Source organism: Balaenoptera physalus, assembly GCF_965194825.1.
Source record: "Balaenoptera physalus genome assembly, chromosome: 8".
NCBI lineage: Eukaryota > Metazoa > Chordata > Mammalia > Artiodactyla > Balaenopteridae > Balaenoptera > Balaenoptera physalus.
The window spans coordinates 54,478,363-54,506,100 of record NC_138887.1 but is presented as its reverse complement, the minus strand read 5'-3'; the positions used below and the strand labels follow the sequence as shown (position 1 = coordinate 54,506,100).

Here is a 27,738-nt window from a genome sequence, read left to right as displayed (position 1 = left end):
AAAAAAACACAGAAAGTGATCTAAATTTTAAAAATTCCTTCATGCCAACCAGTTTCTAGTTTTAAAAAGGCTTTTTTTTTTCTTTCAAGTAGAGACTAGTCTAGTACAAGGTGTGATTGCTATCCAAATATGTGTTCCCAAAGGCTCACAGTTGAAAGATTGCATACAATAACAAACGTCATCCTAAGCCACACAGATGCACTGAGCAACAGAATACTTAAAAAGTGACCCCACCCAACTATCTCTGCTCACTTTAATGCTGGCACCTATTTTATCATCCGTCAGTCTCCAGCTGACTACAGAAATCTGGAAAATTCGGATAATTCATTATAACTACAATTAAGTTATACCTACCAAAACAAAAGATTTTTTAAGTTGATCAAATTAACATTGATAAATTCCTTAAATCATATTCAACAACATCAAGAATTAAGAAGCAGGCAAAATTAGACTACTTGAAATACATAAAAAGAATATAAGAATGATGACCAAATAGATGGTCCAAAAGGGTATTTTGAACAAAGTAGTAATAAAGAATATTTCTTACAAAACTAAAAATAACCAAAAATATTTTCGCAAAAATGACCACTTGAAATGAAGCATGTCACAACATATTATCATATAAATGTCTACAAGATCATTCGAAAAAGTTTATTTTTGCAAACATAACCTAAATTTTAGAAATAGAAGATAAAATAAAATTATTTTAATAAATATCTTAGTTCTTCTAAAATAAAATCCCAATTATTTGTCCTACTTTTCATGCTAAAGTTTTGTTCCTTTCTCTACATGGATCTTAAAGCAGTAGCCTCTATCTATGCCAGTTTACCTTAGATAACAAAAACCTCCTACATTAAGTATTTCCTAACCCATTTTGCTTTCATAAAATCCAGGGAGAAGTTGATCTCTGATCTTTGAACAACCAAGAATCCTACAGAACCCGAACTAAAACCTAAGCATCCTAAATACCTAGAACCCAGCACCACTAATCGTCCATTCCTTTAGTAGTTAGCTCCCTCCAAGGGGTAAATACTCCAGAATGAAGTTGAAAGTCACATGTACCTTTTGAATGACTACTGAATGACAGCTAACCAGGGTATTCCAAAATATTTTTCTATATCTACATAAGAATATAATAGAAGAGGTATGTGGGCTTCATCAATACTGTAGGCCTGACATCAATTTTTTAGCACTGAGAACATGACCTAATGTTTTCGTCAAACAAATGCCCCAGCTAAACTGACTTTCAGTCCCATTTCTTCTGAATGTTTGTCCTTGTACAGTAAAACATGATGACACTGCAAATGACAGCCTTAACTAAATACCCTCTGAGTTGAAAAAACCCTCACAAACACCTACTCAACCACAATTTTCCTTTTCATCTGACTGATTCCTACCAAGCCTTCCTCTCTTCAGATGGACTGAAAAAGTTGATAAACCTTGGCATAGGAAAAAGGACCACTGTACTACATCTCAGCCAAGAAAAAATAGGCCCGTAAACATTTACAATACATGCATTCAATAACTATTGAATCACATAATCCCAAAATAAAAATGGAGATACTTTTCTATGACTCGGATGTCACTTTGGATTTACTTTCTGATGAATAAAATCTACCTGTTGAGGGAAGCAAATGAACAGACTCTTCTCAGAATTTAAAAGTGCTTTAAAAAGGCTTATTAAAAAAAAAAAAAAAAAAAATCCCCCATGGTAGGGTCCTTTTTGTCTTGGCTTAATTTTGTAGAGAAGTAATTCAGATAGAAGCAAAGTAAACATACCATAGCCTCAGAGCTACCTGATTCACATAATATCTTTTCAATTACATATATATGTATATATGTCTGCATATGTATTCATACTTTCATATCCACACACTATATGTATATGTGTATGTATTGTTCCCACTTAACTAATGTAAAAATTGTGTCCCCAGATATCTAGACTCAACTTTAAGTCTTTTATTCTACACTATAATATTTTCCACACAACTATTTATTTGGGGAATATTTGAATGATTCTGCCAAATTTTAAGTCACAGGGAAACTGAAATGGCCTTTTGTCAATTTGGGGGTAAAGTAGCATCAGAAGGAAAAAAAAGATGAAGCCTTTACACAATCATTTACAGGACAATTAAAAAATCCAGAGACAATTTACTTGACTCTCAATCCAACAAGGCAGTATTCTTTACCTTTCCAGTGATTTGTTCCACCCCAGGGATACAGATTCCAGATATGTTCTAGTGACATTTTCCTATTAAGTTTAATAATAACCCTAATAATCACCACACTGATTCTACCTATGCAATGGGAAAATAACAGGTAGACAAGTATTAACTATAGAGTGACAACTCTCCAGTTTAAAGTGAACATTTTACAGTTTTTATAGCATATTGACTTAGCGTATACTGACTTATAATAATACTATTCTAAAACTAGTTCTCGTAGACACTTCCTTCCTAACTAGAGGATTGTCCATCTTTTCCCTTAGTTTAATACAGAACACTAGGTAGCCAAAAAAAAGAATGAAAATCTGGCACTTCTAGGATACATGAAATGGAACTCTACAGAAGTCAACAGAAAACTAAATTCAAATATTTATGGAAGCAATACAAAGGACTGAACTTGAGATACAATAGTAACAATAAACTACAAGAACTAACAGTTTAAAAATGCTGTGTGTGTGTGTGTGTGTGTGTGTGTGTGTGTATGTATTTGGTGAAGAGAAGCAGTGGAAAGGGGTAGAAGGAAAATTCAACGATGACACAGATTCCCACCTGGGTGCCTGCCGCAACTATACTGCCACTAAGAGAAGTCAATTGACGGGGAATGTGCTTTTGGGAGAGATCTGACATGCTAGGTGTGAGAAGATAGTCAAGTACTCAAATGGAAGTTCCTGATAAAATGCTGAACAATGTAGGACTGAAGCTCAGGAATCAGATTAGAGCAGCATCAGTAAGCTTTGACTCATCTCATACAAATTGGAAAGAGCAGGAGCTAGACTGTTCAATGAAACTAACATTGCACGGCTGCCAAGGGCCCAGCACTATAATATCAACTATATTTTACATTCACTCATTTTAATCCCGACAGTGATTTAAGAAGTAGGGGTACTAGCCTCATTTCTAAAAGGAGGAAAGCAAGCCTCAAAAAAGTTAAGTAACTTGACCAAGGAACCGAGGTATTCTGAATTCAAAGCCTTTGCTCTCTTTATAGTACTCTTCTGCCTCTTCAGAAGAATATCTGGGGACATGGTATGAATGAGATTTCTAAGCAAGTTAATGTGGAGCGATGAATAGGGAGCCAAATAGAACTCTGAATTTATCTCCAACCTATGGAGACTTAGAGCCCTTCCACATTGGGAACATTTCATGCTGTTCCTAAATATCTCAATGAAAACATCTATATTTCTGTTAACATCATTCACATGAGGAATTTGGGTTTCCATGATCAGCAGCACTCATGGAACTCATCTCTAGGGCATAAAATCAAATACCACAGGCAGATGAAATAATCAAACTTCCCCCAACTGCTAATTTGTTTCTACTTGCATGGCTCAGTCTAGAGCTACTGATTTTTAGTGCAAATTTTCTTTATTCTGTATTAATAATCTCACCTAACAAGAATTTAATTCCCACACTAAGACACAGGTCTGAGCTTTATGAATTCAGCAATTGCTAAGCAATTGTTTTGAGAATTTCATGTTTGGAACGCCTTCCCACTGCAAAATGCTGCTGACAACAGATTCTTCTCAGCTAGTTTGTCAGTCCTGGGCTCTGATTTTGTTACTTCCTGGTTTTGCCCTCTGAAATTCCCCTCTGCTGCACAGTTTAAAAGGCCAATCAAGTAAATTCTGTACTAAACATACACTTTTAGTCTTTCACAGAAAAGATCTCTCCAAAACTTTCATGGGCCATTCTTCTAGGACTTCTCTTTTATCTGTTGCTCATTCTACTTTTGCTGTCCATGGAACAGAGAAGATGAAACAACCTAAGAGTATTTTCTTCCATCTGATTTGTGCCCCTCAGTTTTTTAACTTTGGGATTTCTTCTCTAATGGCATTCTGGTAGTACACTAAAATAAAGCTCTTTCACATTATCCAAACAACAAGTCAACTCAGCAATAACCTCTGAAATTCTAATGAAGGAAAAGACATGCAATTTTTGCTAGGGTGAAAACCTAGCAAATCAGTTCAACCAAATAATTGAAATAATAAGGACCTGCAGTCAGAGAAGTCAAAGCAAGAAAGTGCGTTCAAGAACCCACCGAGAAGAGTTTCTTCTTTGGGATTTAGATGGATTTCTTCAGTTGGATGAAATTTTGTTAAAAAGAAAAGTTGAATTTCAAGGAACAAAGCCTAAGTTTGAAAAGTCTGCATTAATTCACTTACTGAAATAACAACAACAGGATATAAAATGGAAAGATTACTCTCTTCAAGCATATTCAGTAATTTCTGGGTTTCTTCAAAATCAGAGGTCATAACCTGAAAGACCAGAAAAATAAAAGAAGTTCTTAAATGACTTAAGAGTTCATTCAATGAGAAAAATGGAGAGTTTTTAAACATTTAAACATTCAAAATATCTATCAAGCTTAATTTTAAATTTTCAAACAATGTTAAAGGATACCCATAAGATTATAGCTATTAAAATTTTTTAAATTCATTAATTCAAACCTATCTTCTTATCTACCTTTTACCAGAAATTTGAAAATACCGTCTAAAGAAATATCACCCTCTTCTCATTATGTGAACTAGGTTGTTAGAAAATGTTATTTCCCTATTTCAAAAGACAAAAATAACATTTCTAAATACATATTGAATAACACAACTCACCTATCAAAATCTTAAATTCAAATACTTAAGAATCAAGAAAACTAAGTACTTGTCAAACATTACATTTATACAAATCCTCAAGTGCTTTCAATCATTTGTATTAACTACTTACATTCACACAAACAAAATTGTAGCATTCCTCTAAGATGATTTGCTGAAGATCTCTGCCAGATGTGACTTTTACATGCTAGGAGAAAAAATTAGAGGAAAAAAGAGTTTACAAACTAGATAGAAAGACCAAATATGAGCATAAACAACTTTATGAGCACAAAATTTCTATAGGCACATAACGCCAAGGACCATGTATAAGAGCAAAATAATTCAGACTGAAGTTTATGATGCTACCAAAAAAAAAACCCACTTGAACTAGTCCAAAAATAATTAACATTGTTGTAGCAAATAAGGATATAGGAAATTGTTTTAGATAAAAAAATGTTGAAAAGGCTCAAGATATATTCAGGAATAGGCAAATAGTCTGGTTTTTCTTATACAAAAAATACTCACTCACTCAGAGTCCCAGGACAGAGGCAGCACCTTGAAAAGAGCCTAGGTATTATCAGAAGGAAATTTACTGACTAATTTTAGGGCTTGTGCTGGAGGGGCAGAAATCTGGTAGAACTCTCTCCAGGGACAGAAGCACTGGCAGGCAACATTTTTTTTTTAAACTCTTCTTCTACCTACCAGGCCATCACCATTTCTGCCACTGTTCATCAACCTAGTTAACCCATGTGCCCCACCCCAGTATTCCCCTGAGGAACAGCCCTCCTCAACCCACCCAACCGGCCCAACCCAACCAACCCACCCAACCCGGCTGGCCTCTCCAAAGTAGCTGCTGCCCCACCCCACCCAGTGGCTGGCCTCAGTCAGCACCAGCATCCCTCCAAAGTGGCTCCTGCTCTCAGGGGTGAGCCCCACACATCAGCAGGCCTGGAGCAGTCGTGGCCAGACCTCTCAGCCAGCCAGGCCAAGAACCAGCACACCCTTTCAGCATGCCTGCAACAACTGTGGCCCAACCACAATAGGAGGGCACAATGACCAGGAGAGACTGCACCATCAGGCCCCACAGGACAGCATTTATATAAGGTCACTCTTTCAAAACCAGGAGATGTAGCTGATATACCTAACACACAGAAACAGAGTTAGGTAAAATGAGGAAACAAAGGACTATCTTCCAAAGGAAAGGTGGCAAAACTTCAAAAAAAGAACTAAACAAAATGAAAATGAACAGTTTTATCAGATATAGAGTTCAAATTAGCAGTAATAAGTAAGCTCACTGAATGGGGAGAAGAATGTGAACTCAGTGAGAACCTAAAAAGAAGATATAAAAAAGAGCCAATCAGAGCTGAAGAATACAATAACTATAATGAAAAATACACTAGAGGGAATCAACAAGAGATCAGAAGATGCAGAAGAATGAATCATCAATCTGGATGACAGGGTACTTGTAATCACCCAATCAAAACAACAAAAATAAAAAAAGAGTTTAAAAAAATGAGAATTAAAGAAAAAAAACGGACCTCTGATACAACATCAAGTATACTAACATTTGAAGTACAGGGGCCCCAGAAGGCAAAGAAAGACAAGGACACAAAACTTACTTGAAAAAAACAATGGCTGAAAACGTCCCAAATCTGGGGAAGGAAACAGACATCCATGTCCAGGAAGCACAGACAGTACCAAACAAGATGAACCCAAAGAGACCCACACCAAGACACATTATAATTAAAATGTCAAAATTTAAATATAAAGAGGGAATTTGTAAATCAGTAAGAGAAAAACAACTAGTTACATACAAGGGAACCCCCCCCATAAGACTATCAGCTACTTTTCAGCAGAAACTTTATAGGCCCCAGAAGAGACTAGCATGATATATTCAAAGTACAGAAAGGAGAAAACTTACAACCAAGAATACTCTACCTGGTAAGATAAAGAGTTTCCCAGAAGCAAAAGCTAAAGTAGTTCATCAGCACAAAACTGGCCTTATAAGAAATGTTAAAGGGAATTCTTTAAATGGAAAAGGCCACAGCTAGAAACCAGAAATTTATGAAGGAAAAACTCACTGGTAAAGGCAAACATATAGTAAAGGTAGTAGTAGATCAACCACCTATATAGCTAGTATGAAGATTAAAAGACAAAAGTAGTAAAATCATCTGTATCTAAAATATTTATTTAAATGATACCCAAAGTAAAAAGATATAAAATATGACATCAAAAACATAAAACATGGTAAGAATAAAATGTTGTGCTTTTAGAATGCATTTGAACTCAAGACACCATCAACTTAAAATAGACTACTATATACATAGTTTGTTATATATGAACCTTATGGTAACCACAAGTCAAAAACCTCTAACAGATACACAAAAAATAGAGAAAGGAATCCAAACATAACACTAAAGAAAGTCATCAAATGAGAAGGGAAAAGAACCAGAGAAGAAGAAAGCGATAAAGAACTACAAAACCAATCAGAAAACAACTAACAAAATGACAATAAGTACATACCTAATAAACAGTCACTTCAGTAAAAATGAACTAAATGCTATAATCAAAAGACACAGGTGGCTGAAAGGATAAAAAAAAAAATAAGACCCATCTATATGTCACCTTCAAGTGACTCACTTCATATCTAAAGACACACACAGACTAAAAGTGAAAGAATGGAAAAGATTTTCCATGTAAGCTAGGGTAGCAATATGCATATCAGACAAAATAGACTTTAAAACAAAAAATGTAACAAGAGACAAAGAACGTCATTATATAAAGATAAAGGGATCAATCCAACAAGAGACTATAACACTTATAAATATCTATGCACCCAAAAAAGGAGCACCTAAGTACATAAAGCAAATATTAACACACATACAGGAAGCTATTGACAATAATATGATAATAGTAGACTTTAACACTCCACTTACACCAATAGACATATCAGACAGAATATCAATAAGGAAACGTTGGCCTTAAAGACACAATAGACCAATAAAACTTAATAGATACAGACCTTCCACCCCCAAAACAGCAGAATACACATTATTTTAAAATACACATGAACATTCTCTAGGATAGATCTCATGTTAGGCCACAAAACAAGTCTCAATAAATTTAAGAAGACTGAAATCACACCAAGCATCTTTTCTGACCCAAACAGTATAAAACTATAAATCAATTACAAGAAGAAAACTGGAAAAAAGAACCACAAACGTTTTGGAGCCTAAACCAAAAGCTACTAATCAATCAATGGGTCAATGAGAAATCAAAAAATACTCTGAAACAAATGAAAATGGAAAGACAATTGTTCCAAAATCTATGGGATGCAGTGAAAGCAGTTTTAGAAGGGATGCTTATAGTAATGCAGGTCTACCTCAAGAAACAAGAACAATCTCAAATAAACAATCTAACTTTACACCTAAAGGAACCAGGAAAAGATGAATAAAAGAAACACAAAGTTAGTTGAAGGAAGGAAATGATGAAAATCAGAGCAAAAATAAATGAAATAGAGACTTTAAAAAAAATTTTTTTAAGTCAATGAAACTAAGAACTGGGGTTTTAAAAAGATTTAAAAAATTGACAAACCTTTAGACAGACACATCGTGAAAAAAAGAGAGAGCCCAAATAAATAAAAAGAAAGAGAAGAAATTACAACTAATACCACAGAAATACAATGGACAAGAGATTACTGTGAATAATTATACACCAACAAATTGGACAACCTAAAAGAAATGGATAAATTCCTAGAAACATAAAATCTTCTAAGACTGAATCAGGAAAGAATAGAAAATTTGAACAGACTGATGACTGGTAATGAAATTAAATCAGTAATGAAAAAACTCCCAACAAACAAAAGTCTAGGATGCGAAGGCGTCACACGTGAATTCTATCAAACATTTAAATAAGACTTAATACCTACCCTCCTCTAACTATTCCAAAGAATTGAAAAGGAAGAAATGCCTTCAAACTCATTTTAGGAGGCCAGCATCACTGTGATACCAAAGCCATATAAAAACACTACAAAAAAAGAAAATTAATATTCATCAGGCCAATGTCAATGATGAACATAGATGCAAAACTCCTCAACAAAATATTAGCAAACTGAATTCAACAATACATTAAAAGGATCATACACCATAATCAAGTGAGATTAATTCCAGGGACACAAGTTTGATTCAATATTCACAAATCAATGAACATGATACAGCACAGTCACAAAATGAAGAATAAAAATCATATGATCACCCCAATAGATCTAGAACAAACTTCTGACAAAATTCAACAACCAGTTATGATGAAAACTCTTAATAAGGCAGGTATAGAGGGAACATACCTTAACATAAAAAAGGTCATACATGACAAACCCACAGCTAACATCATACTCAATGGTGAATAGCTGAAAGATTTTCCTTTCAGATCAGGCAAAAGACAAGGATGCCCACCATCACTTTTATTCAACATAGTATGGGAAGTCCCAGCCACAGCAATCACACCAGAATAAGACATAAAAACCATACAAACTGGAAGAGAAAAAATAAAACTGTCACTATTTGCAGATGATATGACACTATGTATAGAAAACCCTAGACTCCACCAAAAACCTATTAGAATAAATGAATTCAGTAAAATTGTAGAATACAAAATATGTAGAAATCTGTTGCAGTTCTGTACACTAATAATAAACTATCAGAAAGTGAAATTAAGAAGGCAATTCTATTTATAATTGCATCAAAAAGAATACCTAGTAATAAATTTAACCAAGGAGGTTAAAGACTTATACTCTGAAAACTATAAAACATTGATGAAAGAAATTAAAGATGACACAATTAAGTGAAAAGACATACTGTGTTCATGGACTGGAAAAAAAATTTTTGTTAAAATGATGATACTACACAAAGCAGTCTACAGATTCAGTACAGTCCCTATCAAAATACCAATGGCATTTATCGTAGAACTAATACAAATAATTCTAAAGTACCTATGGAATAACAAAGGACCCCAAATAGCCAAAGCAATCTTGAGAAAGAACAACAAAGCTGGAGGTATCATGAGCCCTGATTTCAAACTATACTACAAAGCTATATTAATCAAAACCGTATGGTACTGGCACAAAAGCAGACATATAGATCAATGGAACAGAGAAGACGGCCCAGAAATAAACCCACCCATATCTGGTTAATTAATTTATGACAAAGAAGCCAGTAATACATAGTGTGGAAAGAAAGTCTCCTCAATAAATAGTTTTGTAAAAACAGGACAGTTACATTCAAAAGAATAAAACTGGACCACTTTCTTATACCACATACAAAAATATACTCAAGATAGATTAAAGACTTAAATGAAAGACCGGAAACCATAAAACTCCTAGAATAAAACATAGGCAGAACACTCTTTGACATAAATCATAGCAAATTTTTTTGGATCTGTCCCCTAAGGCAAAAGAAACAAAAGCAAAAATAAACAAATGAGACTTCATTAAACTTACAAGGTTTTGAATATCAAAGGAAATCATTGATAAAACAAAGATACAACCTACTGAATGGGAGTATTTGCAAATGATATGATCCAAAAAGGGTTAATATCCAAAATACATAAACAGCTCATACAAGTGATTATCAAAACAAACACACAACCCAATCAAAAAATGGACAGAAGTCCTGAACAGACATTTCTCCAAAAGAAGACATATAGAAGGCCAGCAGGCACATGGAAAGATGCTCAACATCACTAATCATCAGAGAAATGCAAATCAAAATCACAATAAGAGATCACATCATACTTGTCAGAATGGCTATCATCAAAAGGACCACAAATAGCAAATGTTGGAGAGAGTGTGGAGAAAAAGGAACCCTAGTGCACTGTTGTGGGAATGTAAACTGGTGCAGCCACTATGGAAAACAGTATCGAGGTTCCTCAAAAAATTAAAAAATATAACTACTATACTAACCAGCAATTCCACTCTTGGGTATTTACCCAAAGAAAATGAAAACACTAAGTCAAAAAGATATAAGCACCACTGTGTTCAATGTAGCAGCCAAGATATGGAAGTGCCTGTTGACAGATGAATGCTTGAAGATGTGGAGGTGTGTGTGTGTATTTTATATATATATATATATATATATATATATATATATATATATACACATATGTATGTATGCATACACAGTGGAATACACTCAGCCATAAAAAAGAATAAAATCTTGTCATTTGCGACAACATGGATGGAACATCCATGATATTCCAGAAGGTATTATGCTAAATGAAATAAGTCAGATAGAGAAATACACTTATACATGGAATCTAAAAAACAAAACAAATGAATGAACAAAATAAAACATAAACAGACTCATAGATAAGGGAGAACAAGCTGGTGGTTGCCAGAGGGGTGGGGATGGGGGAGGTAAGGGTATGGGCAAAACAGGTGAAGAACATAAAGTAGTACAAACTTCCAGTTACAAAATAAGTCATGGAATGGAATGTACAACAAAGGGAATCTAGTCAATAATATTGCAGTAATTTTGTATGGTGACAGATGGTTACTAGACTTATCTTGGTGATCAATTCATAAGGTATATAAATGTTGAATCACAATGTCATACACCTAAAACTAATATGTCAACTATACCTCAATAAAAAATAAAAATAATAAAAACAAAAAGAAATTATTATATATGATAGAGAAATGACTTAAACTAGGGCAACAATAATAAGAGAAGAAGATTATTACTAGAGGTAGTCCCAGACTAGATAGAAAATAGTACATACACTATAAAAAACTTTCCTAATAAAATTTTTCTTCCATATAGTTCAATGAGCTAATTATTCTCTATTTTTTCTATTATAGCAATATGAACAAAAAACTACTAAACAAGGGGTCTGTTATAATGATATCTCTGCTATAACTCTGTACGAAGTCACATTTTCGTGGTTAATACTGGCATTACATTTAGAAAGCTTTAGTTATATATCTAAAATACAATGCTTGTTCCATAGTAAAGCATGAAACTCTGTATCTCTAAGAGCATTGCCTCTTCAGAAAAATTCAGCTTAATTCTACCTAATTTTGACAAAATATTTGAGAAAGAGAGGTAAAGGTTTTGAGGTCTTAGCTACGCTATAGAAATCATTTGGCTCATGAATTTCAAGAATTTTACTTTGGTTTAAAGTTTTTGAGTACAAATTTCAGAGGGAACATTATTCAAAAAAAAAAAAAAAAAAAAAAAACTTCCATAGTCATCAGCCATGTATCAGTAGTGAAATAAAGAAATCAGCTTCTGCTGTGCAACAGTGAGTTTGCTCAAAGAGTCTCATCTTCTAGACACTACAAGGAGATTATTTTTCAGGGGTGTCTCATGTATCCAAACATTTTAAAAGGCATGAATAGCTAATATACTCCAAATTGGCTCTTCAAGGATGTTGACATAGCAGGCAGACTTGCAAAAATAGGCATCTCTCTTCTTGGAGCAAATGTGCTTACGTTCTAGAAAGTAAAGATAGAGACATCTCTCTCCATAGAGCAATCTGCTTGGCATTCTAGAGTAATAAAGACAATGTCTCTCTTGTAAGAGGAGGATGGGCTGGTTTGCCAGCAGTCCCTGTATAAGGGCAGTGCTTCTCGATATCCAGATTCTTCTTTAATGCATTCCACTGCCTAGCAACACCCAGCCCTAATTGCATTTCTCCCGGGGGACTGCAATTCAGAAAATCAGTGCTGCACTGCTATCCTCCTTACTGCTACTGTTGTAACAAAGTCTTTCCTCTGACCCTGGAGTTTCATGTCTTTTACCAATATTTACAATACTGGCATGAGTGTTTGCATAAAAATTGGGTATAATCCTCAAATCCTGCCTAGTTTCTGACTTGACAGATATGAAATAAGGCAACCACATATCTCAACTTTAACAAGTGTGAGTGAATTCTGAACTCAAAAAAAAAAAAAAAAAAAAAGACTTACTTAAAAAAATTTCCTTTTGGGGACTTCCCTGGGCAGTGGTTAAGAATCCGCCTTCTAACGCAGGGGACACGGGTTCAAGCCCTGGTCCAGGAAGATCCCACATGCTGTGGAGCAGCTAAGTCCGTGCACCACAACTACTGAGCCTGTGCTCTAGAGCCCTCGAGCCACAACTACTGAGCCCAAGTGCCACAACTACGGCAGCCCGTGTGCCTAGAGACCGTGCTCCACAACAAAGAGAAGCCACCGCAATGAGAAGCCCATGCACCGCAAGGAAGAGTAGCCCCCGCTACCACAACTAGAGAAAGCCCTGTGCAGCAACAAAGACCCAACGCAGCCAAAAATAAATAAATTAATTAATTAATTAAAATTTTTTTCTTTTGGAGGTACATAAATAAGGTCTAGGATGAGAACATGAGGGATATTCCAATTTAGCTTTTCAAGTATTAAAACTGATAAAATTCTTGAGGACCCCATACTCTTAGGGCATGGGGTCTCTGAGGACAGAAACATGTTTTTAACCAGTAGCAAATGCTTGACAAATAGGTTTTTAAAACTTAGCACTGTCTTGTTTCAAGAAAATTAAAAAAAAAGTATATGTTCTTAAAATCAACTATGTGGAAGTTTTTTAAAAAGGTAAAAAAAACTCATCCAAAAATAACACTACCTAGAAATAATTACCCTGAACATCAGGTAAGTATCGTTTCAACAATCCTCTATTAATAATATATGCAGTAAGCTGGTAGGACAAAACGATGAAGGAACAAAAGCATTAGCACATTTTATGAAAATGGAATCATATGCATGTCATTTAAAAATTATTTAATGTTAGCAAAAAAAAAAAAAAAAAAAAAAGCCCTTAAATATAGTAAAACTGAAGGTGCTGCTATACTTCAGAGTCTTCTTCACCTCCAGGGAGCTTTTCCTAAATGTTAAGTAAAATATCGTGAACATGATTAAGACACTGGACTTTTCAATGGCAACACACTTCATTTGTAAGTCAGTACTAATTGATTTCCTGCTATGAGAGAGAAAGAAATAGCACTTTGTAACTCTTCTACCCACTGTTGTGGTCACTTGTACTTACTTTTCTACCCTGACAAGATTTATTAGATTCACAGACTATTCTATAGCCATAATTCACACAATTTAGACATAATTTATCTATGCTCAAGACAACTGTTTTAAATAAAAACCTCTCCTTTTATAAATTCATTTTAATTCACTTCTTTATTTGATGAACTTCAGCTGCAAGTGGGTTTTGTTTGTTTTTTAATAAAAACCTCAACATTTTTATATTCCTAGAGTTTTTCCTTCTATTAGTTGGAAGAATAGCTTATCTGGGAATAAAAATTTAGTTCACACTTTCCCTCAGAGATTTGCAGTCTCTGTACCACTGTCTTCAAACACTGTTTCAAAGCATTGTCCGGATGCTTTTTAAAGTCCATGTATCATCTACTCACTCTCTATTCACCATTTTTTGGGGGTAGATTTCAACATCAAGTAGTTCCACCAGGAAGTAGTCATAGAAGTTACATATGAATTTTTTTCCTGTTGTCTTTCTAACTAAATGACAATTTGGCTGGTGGTAGTATTCTCGGATTCCCCTTTGATTCCCTCCGAAGTTTATAGACAACGCTTCACTGTATGTATTTGGATAGTAAGTATTGTGGAGGTACACGAGGTCAGGCAGAGTATCCTCCTTTCTGTAAGTTTTGTTTTTGTTTTTTGCTCCTAGGTACCTACCTGAAGAATTCTTTATGAGGAGTTTCTAAATCTTAATTAGAATCAGACCATATTTAATTGTCAGTTGTTGTTCCTCAATTCTTCTTGAAAATATGCCCTCTACATCTTACAGAACTAGTTAGTCATTTCAAGGAAATTTTCTTCTAACTTTCAGAATAACATCTTGGTTTGTCTACTTGACATATAAACATGATCCATATGTTGGATGCCTTTATTATCATTCACACCTATTCTCTTATTTATCATTTAGTTTTTACTTGGAATACACTGTGATTATCCCAAGTTTCCCTCTATGTTAACAACCTGACCTGACCTTTGCTATATTCTATGTCTAATGTACTAATTATTTCTATAACAGTGTGGCTCTAATTGTTTCCAGAATTATCAGTCACTCTATTAATCTCTTGCAGTGCTGTCTTTTGAATTTTTAACCTTCTTGAATTCCGATTTTTACTGAGTTATTCTACAGAACCAAAAGGTGTGAGAATATTTTGAGGGACAGAGAGAGCCTTGAGGTTTCTTCCAGATTTTTAAAATCAGATTCGTGTGTTCTGTGACTTTCAGTATAAATTGTAGAGCTTACTAATTACTATTTTTACAAGCTGAAGAGTTTTAAAATGGTAGGCACTGATAGTTTCCCCTGCCTCTGCTGAGATACCACCGAGAATTGAGGGATTTTCTGACTTTTCCCCAACCTTCATTTTTTTACCCCTTTTGAAAAAAATATGAAAATCAAACTACATTTTTTTCCATCTTGCAATTGAGACTCTTTTAATAATTGTTTCCAGTGAAATTTAACTCTTTTATTTGGTCATACTGCTTTCCTCCCAAACAGAAAACAAACTATATTTTCCATGCTTGAGCAAAGAAACTTAGATTCTACCTAAATATAGCAAAGGAGACTTTGACACCTTTAATAAACAAAGACCACCTTAGACAATGCTATTAGGTTGTTTATGAAGAAGTTCTATGGCATCATCTTAAGCTATCATTCCTAATGTTTCCACACTCAAACACAACAAATGGAACAATCTGCTGGCTAGAACTCCTTGTTCTGTAAATATTTTGGTTCGGAGAACATTTAAACAAAATTTAAAATGTTTAGTAAAATTTTAAAAGTATGTCCAAAAAAAAACCCCCCACCATGAAATACTTTCCTTACATCATAAAAAAATAAGAATTTACAAAATATTTACTACTAACAAAATGCAAACATCTGCATATTCAAAGTACTATTTAAAGTAGGGATATTAGGAAGGAAGCTGCCTTGCCAAAAAACGTTTTCCATTTCAAGAAGAGTTAAGGCTTAACTAAGGCTGAAAGGCATTGGTTTCCAGTCTCATGAGTCAGAGGTTCAAAAACGTGTTTCTAGTGGCAAGACGGGAATAAAGACACAGACCTACTAGAGAATGGACTTGAGGATATGGGGAGGGGGTGGGGTGAGATGTGACAGGGTAAGAGAGTGTCATGGACATATATACACTACCAAATGTAAAATAGATAACTAGTGGGAAGCAGCCGCATAGCACAGGGAGATCAGCTCGGTGCTTTGTGACCATCTAGAGGGATGGGATGGGGAGGGTGGGAGGGAGGGAGATGCAAGAGGGAAGAGAAATGGGAACATATTGTATATGTATAACTGATTCACTTTGTTATAAAGCAGAAGCTAACACACCATTGTAAGGCAATTATACTTCAATAAAGATGTTAAAAAAAAAAAAAAAAAAAAAAACGTGTTTCTGAAAGCCAGCACTCTTTTTACAGAACATGTTGGCTGGATCACTTCTTAATCTGAATCCATCAATTTCCCACCTCCTTCCCATTCAAACAAGGGCACTAATGTGGGTATACACAAGGGAATCAGAGAGAGATGCACTTTTCACTCTGTAGACAACACATTAACAATTAAAAGTCTTGTGGCTGCCAGAGGGTAGGGGAAATGGGGAGATGCTGGTCCAAGGGCAAAGTTTCAGTTATGCAAGATGAATACGTTTTTAGGGATTTAATGCGTAGCACGGTGGCTGTAATTAACAATAGTATATTGTATAACTGAAATATACTTAAGAGGGTAAATCTTAAGTGTTCTCACCCACACCCCCAAAAAAGAAAATGGTAATTATGTGAGGTGATGGATCTATTAGCTTGATTATGGTGATCATTTAAAAGTGTATGTCAAAACATCACGCTATATACATTAAATACACGCAACTTTTATTGGTCAATTATACCTCAATAAAGCTGGGGCGGAAAGTACTTCTATACTGCAAATCCAGAGAACCTTACGTAGCTATGACTGATGCCAACAGAATGCTGAGTCTGGGCCATCAATTCATCAGTCACTGTCTTTACCAATGGAGTCGCCTCTGACGTGTGGGTGCTGTGTCTGGACCTTCAGTCACAGGGTAACAGCCCAGAGCCTCTCCATCCTGCTTTTCAGCAGTCTTTACCTGAGACACTCCTTTAAGAAGTACTATTTCCAAATTCTGAGTTGCCAATTAACATTTACTTCATGGTTATTTTTAGACTTCTGTGGAGGTTTTGTCCATCTAGCACTGAACATTTACTCTATTATTTTTTAGACAGCTCTAAAGCTCTTTCTTGCAGTTAAGAACATGGCACCTGGAGCCAAGATCCCTGGGTGTTTGAATCTAGCTCTGCAACAAATTTGCTGTAACAACTTTGGGCAAATTACTTAAGCGCCATGGCTCAGTTTACTCATCAGAATTGATAGATCAGTTAAATTAATATGTGAGAGTTAAGGATTAAATTTTCCAAAACTTCTTCCCTATCGGCTGGTCTCCTGGAAAGCTTCAGAGAAAAAAGCTACAGCTTTAAAACAATGAATGTCGGTAGAGTTTTGAGGTGGTAAGTAAATCAGGTTACCGTTCTGCCATGCTATATCAACTATGGACACTAAGCTGGTGGATCATACCAGAGGCCTTCTACTTCCCAAGCTGCCACCACAAGACTCAGATCCTAGCCTGTTGGACATACCAAAGTCTTGATAGTGTTTCAATCCTATCAGGCAGGCAGAGTAGCACGAGAACCAAGGTTCTGCCATGCTGCAACGGTGTTAGATCACAGGCCCTTATCACACCAGGAAAAGGGCTGGTTCTCCCTTAATTATGTAGCTTAAAAGCCACACTGCACAAAGATTAGAGTCTTATAATGCAGTGAACACTGCCTCTGTCCCTGAGTCCATGGATTGGACTTTCCCCAATAATCATTGTTCTAGAAAGACCCTATTCTAGTGTGAGTCCTGTCATGTCATTCATCGTTGTTTTCTTGAATTTATGTGAAACACTAATGACCATCTTTCCATATAGTGTACATTAAATGTTTGCTATTATTCCACTCGCTTCTCACTTAATTTCCACTTTTAAATGACCCTTTCACACATCACCACATCTCCATTATCCCTTTACATTTTAAATCTTACATTTATTGACATTTTACTATTCGTCAGAATCTGTGCTAAATACGTTAAACAATTATCTTACTGAAACCACATAACATACCTCTGCATACATTATCATTATCCTCATGTTATGGATAAGGAAGGTAAGCACAGAAGTTTAAAGAATCTGTCTGAGACCGTACTGCCAGTGAGGGGTAGTACCAGACTAAGGTCTGTGGGGCTCTCAACAGTTAACCTCTCAAGTACACAGGGTGTCAGTTTACTCCAGGTAACTAGTACTACATCACGGAAGTCACAAGACTTTACTCAGAGGGCAGTGACACTACAGGTCCCAAGGTCAACTCAGGAGAAACACCTCATCTGGAGGAAGTCATTTGAGTGCTAAAAAGCCTAATTGCCACCACAGACAATCCCCTAACTCAGATCATTTCTCTGGGTCCTAGACAGGGAAGAGAGTATCTAAGGTAGGTCCTCCAATTCAGGTCCTCAGATTTGATCCTGGAAGAGTCAACGGCTTCTGAACCACTGCATTCAATATACGCCAAGCAGGTGATGGTTACAGAAGTAATTATTGTGATAATACAACCTGAATGAAAGTTCTCCTTTATATGTCCCTCTGTCTCACTGTTAAAATTCCCTTTGAAGGCCAGTTACTTTCCTGATGCAAAACCACAAGAATTGTGGAATGGAAAATACAAGTCCTAATCTTAACAAACCGGAACACTATCACAAAGAATTCTAGGCTCCCATTTTATCATACAGATTATACATCCAAAGCTAGAAAGTGTCTAGGCAAAAGGCAAAGCTACCAAATCTGCTCAAGCTTATCTTTCCACTGAGGTTTACTATAGAACGTTATATTATATATGACTAATGGGCAATTTTGTAGTAAATGAGAAGTGACTGGCATTAGCTCACATAAATCATGTTTGGCAGGCATATTTTGTAAATATTATCCATTTTGTAAATGATAAAGGATGATATGTTAAAAAGGCATGTATGGTAATATGACCACTTTACATTTCTTAGTAATGCATAAGACGTTTGCAAGCTGAGAACTGGCAAGCTGATGTAAACAAATCTTATCTGTCTTAATTAAAAAATTTTAAAAAGTCACATAGAGTAGGGTACCCTCCTATCCATTGGATTAGCGTAAGTTAGAGTTTCATTCATTCAACCAATAAGTTATCTATTCAGGGCTCTGGGCCAGACACTAGATAGCACATTGAGACCATAGCAATAGACTAGACAGTTTCTTTCCTTATGGAGATCATACTGGGAAGATGAAATAAAGTTAAGACCTGTGTTTCTCCAATTTCAATACGCATAAGAATCTCTGGGAATCTCGTTAAAAATATAGATTTTGATTCCATTAGATGTGGAGCGGGGTCTAAGAATCTGCATTTTTTTTCCAATTTAAAATTTTATTTAAAAAATGGAACAGATACTTAATCATTAAACACATGAAAAAGTCATCACAGATATCTTTTCAAATCAAATACACAGTATGGTTCTATTATACATCCACAAAAATGGCTAAAATTATAAAACTGACAACAATAAATTCTGTTTGGGTGTGAAATTGACTCTAATTCTTGGTGGTAGTGTAAAATGCCACAATAAGTAGAATCTGCATTTCTAACAAGCAACCAGGTAATGTTGCTATAGTTGGTCCATGGATCACACTTTGAAGCAGCAAGCAGTTAGATAATATAAAAGTCCTCTCTCATTTTCAGTAGATATATTTACTGAGAAATGTGCCCAACTAACAATCAGAAGGTAACTTTAACCTTGATTCTACTGAAGGTACTGCCTTTCTGTATCATCTAAAATAAGTTACCTATATCTTTTATTAAATATATCAGTATGGCAAGCTAAGTGACTAAAATTAAAGAATTTATTACTTCAACTGTATTTTCCCTCAAATTCTTCCCAAACTTACAGCATAATCTAATTTACACTTACAAAATTTTAACTTTTCTAAGTAATACAGACACTGCCCAGATATATACAGAAGTATCAGGAGAGCCTAGTTTCCATATAAATATGCACTAATAAAGTATGTACAAGTTATGTTCTAATCAAAATGTCATTAATTTGAAATCACTAATTAGAATCCACACCAAATACTGTTTCCAATTAGTTTTATAAATGATTGAAATAGTCTAAAGATAATAGTCTATTACATTTAGCTACGCATTCATTAGAAATTACAATTGTATATACATACACATATACAAATATATATGTATATATACGTGTGTATACACACACACACACACACACACAGCTTTGTCCCCAAGCCATTGTAAAATGTGAGTGTGCATGAAACAAAAGTTTACATTAGCAGTTCTTAACTGTGGGAAACTTTGTCCTAAGAGGAAATTCAGCCATATCAGGAGACATTTTTGGTTGTCAGAAGTGGGAGAGGGAAGTACTACGAGTGTCGAGTTGGTAGAGGACAGGGATGCTATTAAATATTCTATAATGCACACGCAGGCCAGCCTCCAGAACAAAGAGTTATCTGTCCCAAAATGTTAATAACATAGCAACTGCAAAATCCTGGGCTAAATGGAGAGTTATGGTTTTTGGTCTTCAGCATTTATTCAGAAATCAGTAGCTGACACCAAAAGCAGTAACATTTTAACAACTTAAAGGCTTTAGTAGAGTCATTTTTTAACAAGGGAAATACTAAAATTGCATTTTATCAGACAAGTGTTTCAATATAATTTTCAAATAACATACCATAAATATGACAAGTGTGTTCAAAATGGCTAGGTGAGGTCTATATGATATCGCTTATATGTGGAATCTAAAAAAATAATACAAATGAACTTATTTACAAAACAGAAATAGAGTTACAGATATAGAAAACAAACTTATGGTTACCAGGAGGGGAAGAGGGGGGAGGGATAAATTGGGAGATTGGGATTGACATATACACAGTACTATAAATACAATAGATAACTAATAAGGACCTACTGTATAGACCAGGGAACTCTACTCAGTACTCTGTAATGGCCTATATGGGAAAAGAATCTAAAAAAGAGTGGATATATGTATATGTGTAACTGCTTCACTTTGCTGTACACCTGAAACTAACACAACATTGTAAATCGACTATACTCCCAATAAAAATTAAAAACAAATAGAACAAAATATATTCTCAGCTCGAACTCTGTCTGCTACCAAGTTTTTAACACTGCCTCCAATTTTAAATTAGATAGGAAATAAAAAAAGAAGAAAACTAAAATCAGCTATAAACATGCATGAGTAGCTTAGTGAAGAGTTTCTTCATATGTAACCACAAAGAAACAATGCACTGATTAACTTTTTTTTCTTTTTTCTTTTTTTGGCCATGCTGTGCGGCTTATGGGATTTTAGTTCCCCGACCAGGGATCAAACCCGGGCCCTCAGCAGTGAGAGCTCAGAGTCCTAACCATGGGACCGCAGGGAATTCCCAACTTTTAAGGAATATTTAATACCACCCTAACACTTGTACAATCCAAATACTGCCAATATAATTGTTCAGACCCTACATAGTAAGTGATTTTTATTAATGTATTTTCCTCTTGAGTGAAAAATATAATTACTGTATATATAAAATAAGATTTCCATCTCATACAACTTTCCATTATGAGTTACATAATAGTAACCTATTGAATATACATTTAGCCCATAGGCCCAAAACGTTTTTTAAATGTTAAGGATAAATTATATTTTGAGCAAAAATAACAAAAACATGATCATGTGACTTATTTCTGAAGTATGTGAACAATTATCTACCTCAGGATATTTTTAAAGCAGTATGTTTCTAGATGATACAGAAAGGTAGATTCATATCCTGATATAGAATCTTATTACAGATCCTAAAGAATAAACCTTAAAATGTTGCTTATGGACCTGTTTCTTCATGCCACTGCAATTCCCCCTCAGCAGAGCTCAGTTCCCCATCACTCTCTCTCTCCCTCCCCCTTTCCTAACAGAAGGCTTCTGGCCACCAACTTTATCACCATAGCTAACTCCAGTTCGTCTCATCAACATCTTTTATTTGCTATTCTTTTCCCTCCATTTGTAACATCAGTTTTCTTCTGGTTGGGAAATCAATTATAACTTCTTGGGTGTACTCTGTGTTCTAAACTCTTCTCAACTGTTCACATGATTGATGGACGCCCAGCAGCTACCTCTTTATCTCCAGAAACACATTTGGCTGATGTCCAGGTGGAGGGGTATTCCAGAAGCTTGCTTGTTCATCATTCTACCACCACTAACCACAACTATTTGTCTGGCTCCCCATATACACAGCACTGTGCAAGAGATCAGCGATAAAAGAGATGGTGAAAGAGACAGGCAAAAGAATAACAATAAAAAGTAGCATATGCAGAATGACATCACTGTTGGTAAGTAGTTTAGAAAGTCCAAGAACCAGAAAAAATGGGAACAACTTCACGGAAAGAGTAATATTAAATCAAGTATTAAACAGAACTGACAAGGATGGCATGCAATCAAGCAGAACACTGAGTGAAAAAGAGTGAGAGAAAACTACAAAATTTCAAAGCATGAGCAAGACAATATGCTGGGCCACAAGAGAGTTGACATTGTGAGTGAAAGGTTCAGCACCAACTGTGAGAGGTCTGAAATAATGGGTCAAAATGTATAGACTCTGACTCACATGCAGCGAACAGTCATTGAAGATATGAGGAGAAAGAGAGGAGATATTTAACCTAAGGAGACAAGTACTATAAGGCTTTTAAAACAAGTTCTCAGGTACCAAGACACCATGGATAATTTATTCTGACCATAAGTTCAAGGGGTATATTTGGTTTAGTTTCCCTAAAACAGCAAAAACCTTGGAGCCATTATTAAAGCCATTACTTAAAGCCACCAGAACAAAAGAATAATCTACTTTATGTTGTTACTAAGTATAGTCATACCACATGCAAATAGTTGAAATGTATCACCAAACTCAATTATTAGGGACACATTAATAAGCATAAAATTATTATTTTAAAAACATTACATGTCCTCTATTCAGAACCAAAAAGAAATCAATAAAATGAGATGACATCAGTGAATAAGTTTTGAAACTTTATCTCAATTTAAATAACATAAGAAAATTAGTGTATACATATTAATGAAAATCAACTGTTGGAGGTTGGAAACTATAATCTACATGCCAAAGAGCAATTTTTGTCAGCTTCTTATAAAAATTTTCCCTCTAAACATATTTACCATGTGTGTAAAATCAATTTCCTGAATTACAAGAGAAGACCTGACTTTTACAAATATATCCCCAAAGCTAGATGTTGGCTATTCTTTGGGCTTATTTGTTTTTAACTTAGCATAACGTAACTAGAACTTGTGTGCAGTGACCTCATTCCTAAGCGGACAAGGATTACCATTTTTACAAATTAACCATCTGGTTCCTTTAGAAAGAGTAATATTTCAATACGTCCCTATGTTTCAAAAATACACACAGATACAAAAGGTGAATACATGTTAAGTATACAAAGAAAAAGTAGAGAAAGTGGCATTTAGGGAGGATTATCCTTATTCCCTCATTAATAACCAAATTCTAAAACTCTGACAACCAATTATAATTATAAACTGTTAATTTTATTAAATAGAGCATGAACATAATTAATACCATCCCAAGCAACTAGGTGGTCCAGTGATTTTGGACATTTTTACCTCTGGAAAACTGATCAGGAAATCTGGCTAACATCCCAAACAAACTAAATGGATTTTATTGGATGGTCTTCAGCTAATTTATGTAGTCTTGTACATACACCAAAACCGCATACTCTAAATGAATTAATTCTGTTGGCATTGTTCAGAGTCAGAGGCCCAAGAAACATTGTTCACAGTGTTATTTCACTATTACACTGTACAGTGTTCAGCTTCAAAAAAATGAAAAATCGGTATTTTAAACATAATATTTAAAAATATGTTATGTGCCAAAATAAGCATGAAATAACCCTAATTTGAACAGGTCTTACAATGCTGAGATGACTGAATTTGTTGTATTTCTTTAATGTCTGCTTTTCTTCTTACTTCATTTGCTATTTTGGATGTTTTGCTTGATGAATATGTCATACACTGAATTTAGTTATGTCTATTAAAAAAAAAAAAAAAAAAAGGCACAGATCCATACTCTGGACAAAACCTTGAGGGCATTAGGAAAAATAAACTAGGTACCACAGACAACCTCAACAAAACTAAAGCATGCCTTTCACCCAGGAAAACAAATGATTTTCAGTTATATCCTGCTTGTCATTTGTGGTTACACAAAACAATAATTAAATTATGTGCTCCAGGAAACAGGAAGGGGTGGATAAGCAAAACACACAAAAAGCCCCTATGGCCCCTGTTTGTCCAGATTATAGATCAGCATTCTTCAGGAGCTTCTTTTCTTTTATTATAGGAACAAAAATTGGGTTGAAGACACTTGTGATCTTAGGGGTACTGTGATGTATAAAAACATTAAATACTACCTGTCTTTTTCCATAGAATTTTACTTTTAAGCAGCAGCAGCCAACGGTCTTTTTATATATGTAAATTGGATCGTGACATTTTCAGCTGAAGTCTTCTACCACTTCATTTTGCTTGTAGGACCAAATGTAAGCAATGGTAGTGGTTACAGTAGTAGTGTAGGTGGTGGTAGTCACAGTATGCTTAACAAAGCCTATGAGGCTGCATTTAGACCCGTCGCGGTCTCTATCCTCACCTCCCACCAGCCCACCTCCACTCCAGTCATACAAGTCTTATTTCAGTGCCCCTGAACGAAGCTCTTCAAGGACCTTTCACACACTGTTCCTTCTGTATTTCTCTTTAAATAGCTAACTCCTGAACACCAGTTTAGCCTTAAGTAAATGCCACATCTGCCAAGAGACGCTCACTTCCTGCCCTCTACTCCCAATTTACATCACTTTCCAGGGCTCTCTTACATAAGGACAGTTTACTTTTTCCTTAGTATCGTTATCACAATTTGTAATTAAACATTTTTTGTGTGTTTGTTTACTGTTTTATCCCCAGCTGCACAGTATGCTCCTTGCGGACAGGGAACGATACCTGCTTAGTTCAACTGCATAAATCCAGTGACTAGATCTTGATAGGCATTTAATATTTGGTAAATACATTCATGAATTAAGTAACTAATGAAAGACCAATCTTCCTACTTATAAATTCCTTACTGTTCTCAGCACAGTATATAGCAAGAATTATTTTTCAATGACAGTTGGGAAGAAGGGGCGAGGTCTCTTCCATCACTGTCTACTGCCCTGAAGTATCTTCTAGAGACCTCTATCTCCAAAGTAGGTAGGTTCTGTGAAATACTTGGACCTCCTTAAAGAAATCAAAGAAGGAATCTAACAAGCCTGATAATGAAGTCTTGAAATTTAAGTCTGGGTAAAATCTGCATGTGTACGGAGGGTGGGAGCAGTAAGTCTCTACTCAGTTAATTCCTTACTTCACTTTTTAGCAACCTCTTCCATGTATTTGGCGTGTATCATTACATTAGAGTTGAGATATTCAGTTCATCACTAAAGTATGTCTCAAAATCTAGCATGGATAATTATAATAAGCATACTCAATTTCTTCCTTGAGTTTCATCAGGAAACATCCTTTCTTTTCATGCCAATAAAACAATCCTCCTGTTGTTCATTGAGCAGCTCCACACCTACACAGATCTGCCCTACAGGTGCCTGGATTTTAATAGTGGTGACTTCATCCTTTTTATATGTCCTTTGCAAAACGAGACAAAAGCTCTGGAGGTAAAAATATTAGAATATGTGGCATTTTGCGTTTGTCTCTAAGTTATGGGCTGAAAAATGCCATAAGATAAATGTGCCCTTATAAAGGGAGAGAAAATTATAGAAAACTGGTGATTTCTTTTACAAGGAGACTTCTTTCTGACCTTAGATATAATCCTTCTGTCAAACTTAAAATTCTTTTATTTCACCGTTTCTTAGAAAAATATTCAGTAGTAGAAATCATAATGAATCAAGCAGCACCTACATTCAATTAGTTATATAATCTTAGACAAAGTATTAAGCCATAAGGTTTCCCTATTTCTATTTGTAAAATGAGAGGGAAAGTCATAGGTTTATTTTAAAGGATTAAGGTACATAATATTCTCTCTGGCAAATGGAAGGCACTCCATAATTGTTAGTCTTGTGACTGTTTACGAGAGAAAACATCCTGATAAGTCCTTGTGTGGTTTAATAGTTTTTAGGCAAATTTAGAAGCCAGGGCAGGTTTAGCAGAAATGAATGACATCTCCTCTGAAGGTCAACCAAGATTGTCTGAGTAAGTTAACAGGACACACAAAGTTCCATTTTACAAGTTCTACCTTCATTAGACTCATTTCTTCTAAAATTCATGTTATACTCAGTATGTTTCATCAGATTATACAACAGGTTACCTACGGCTATACTATGGACTGATCAACATAAAAATCTAAACAAAGTAGTCATTAATTCTTTTCTTGGTTGGTTTATATTGGATAGAATGACATTTAATTCAGGAGATTATATTCATTCCTTGGTGAGAGTATGTCCTCAGGCTGTTGGTTTTGGCTAGTTAGCGCCTCTTGTCCGTTGTTGATTCCAAAACTATTCAGAATTTTCTGATCATCTCTGGAGTTTTTTATACAGAATTTCTGGTAGACTCAATTACTACGGCCTAGAATCCATATAAAATAGACTGTGTCTCCGCTCATTTGACTAGGGAATTACAGTTGAGATGGATGATGATCTTGATGAGGAAATTTTAGGTACAATAAAGCAAATTTCTGATGTTCATAGACGACTCAGGTCTATATAGAGTACTGCCTCACATGCCACAGGAAACTTGGATGGCCATGTTAGTGGGTGTTTTCTTTTTACAACTTAGAAGATTTATTTTGAGATAGTAACAGTTTGTGATAATCAATCTCTAAAACACACCCCCCAATGATACCCACACTTCCCAGTATTCACAATACAGTATTCCCTTGTATAATTCCCTCCTCTTGAGTGTATGTTGGACATACAGACTTGCTTCGAATGAACCGAATACAAAAGAAATGATGGAATGTCACTTCTAAGATTAGGTTACAAAAGTACTGGGCCTTCAATCCTGAGTGTCATGTGGTGAGGCAGCCCTGTGGAGAAGCCTACATGGCAAGGGATTGAGACCTGCCAACAACCACGTAAGTTTGAGAGCAGAATCTACTTCCACATCAAGTCTTCAGATTAGACTGTAGAGGACAGCCTATAGAGGACAGACAGCTTGACTGTAATCAAATGAAAGACCTTGAGTCAAAGGAACCTGGCTAAGCTGTGCCTAGATTCTTAACCCACAGAAACTGAGACAGTAGATGTTTGTTACTTAAGGTCACTAAATTTGGGGGTAACTTGTTATGCAGCAAGCACAGCACAATATATAATACAATGTCCAACTTAGTAATAAGAAGTTGTGATCATTTATCCATTCATTTATTTATTTATTCAACATTCAATAAATGTCCCCCTTTTATCAAGACTGCATCATGCTTTGCGAAGACCTCACATGGGGCTGTATAGCCTCTCACAAAACACAATAGAAGGGTACATAAACCAGACCTCAGGGGAAAAACAAACAGGAAAAGCTCCCTGGGGAAAATGACATCGTGGGTGAAGGCCCTGGAGGTAAGAAAGTACTATCACATTTGAGAAGCTGCAAAAAGTAGAGCTGGCCTGAAGAGTGCACAGTTAGTTAGAGAGTGCAGGGCTGTTTGGCAAGGGTGCCAGTTAAGAAGACAGATTTTGGTGTTACATGAATCCAAGT

The 27,738-nt window shown here is 35.4% G+C and overlaps 1 protein-coding gene across 3 annotated transcripts in view; it reads right to left on the bottom strand.

The window, feature by feature from the left end:
- CRPPA (CDP-L-ribitol pyrophosphorylase A) overlaps positions 1 to 27,738 on the bottom strand; it is a 400,424-nt gene that overhangs the window by 222,256 nt on the left and 150,430 nt on the right. For all 3 annotated transcript variants that reach the window (XM_082472756.1, XM_082472757.1, XM_082472758.1), the window contains exons 7-8: positions 4,941 to 5,015; positions 4,388 to 4,480 (exon numbers count right to left, since the gene is read on the bottom strand). In XM_082472756.1, coding sequence (XP_082328882.1) covers positions 4,388 to 4,480; positions 4,941 to 5,015 — 168 coding nt within the window. The remainder of the gene's footprint in view (positions 1 to 4,387; positions 4,481 to 4,940; positions 5,016 to 27,738) is intronic.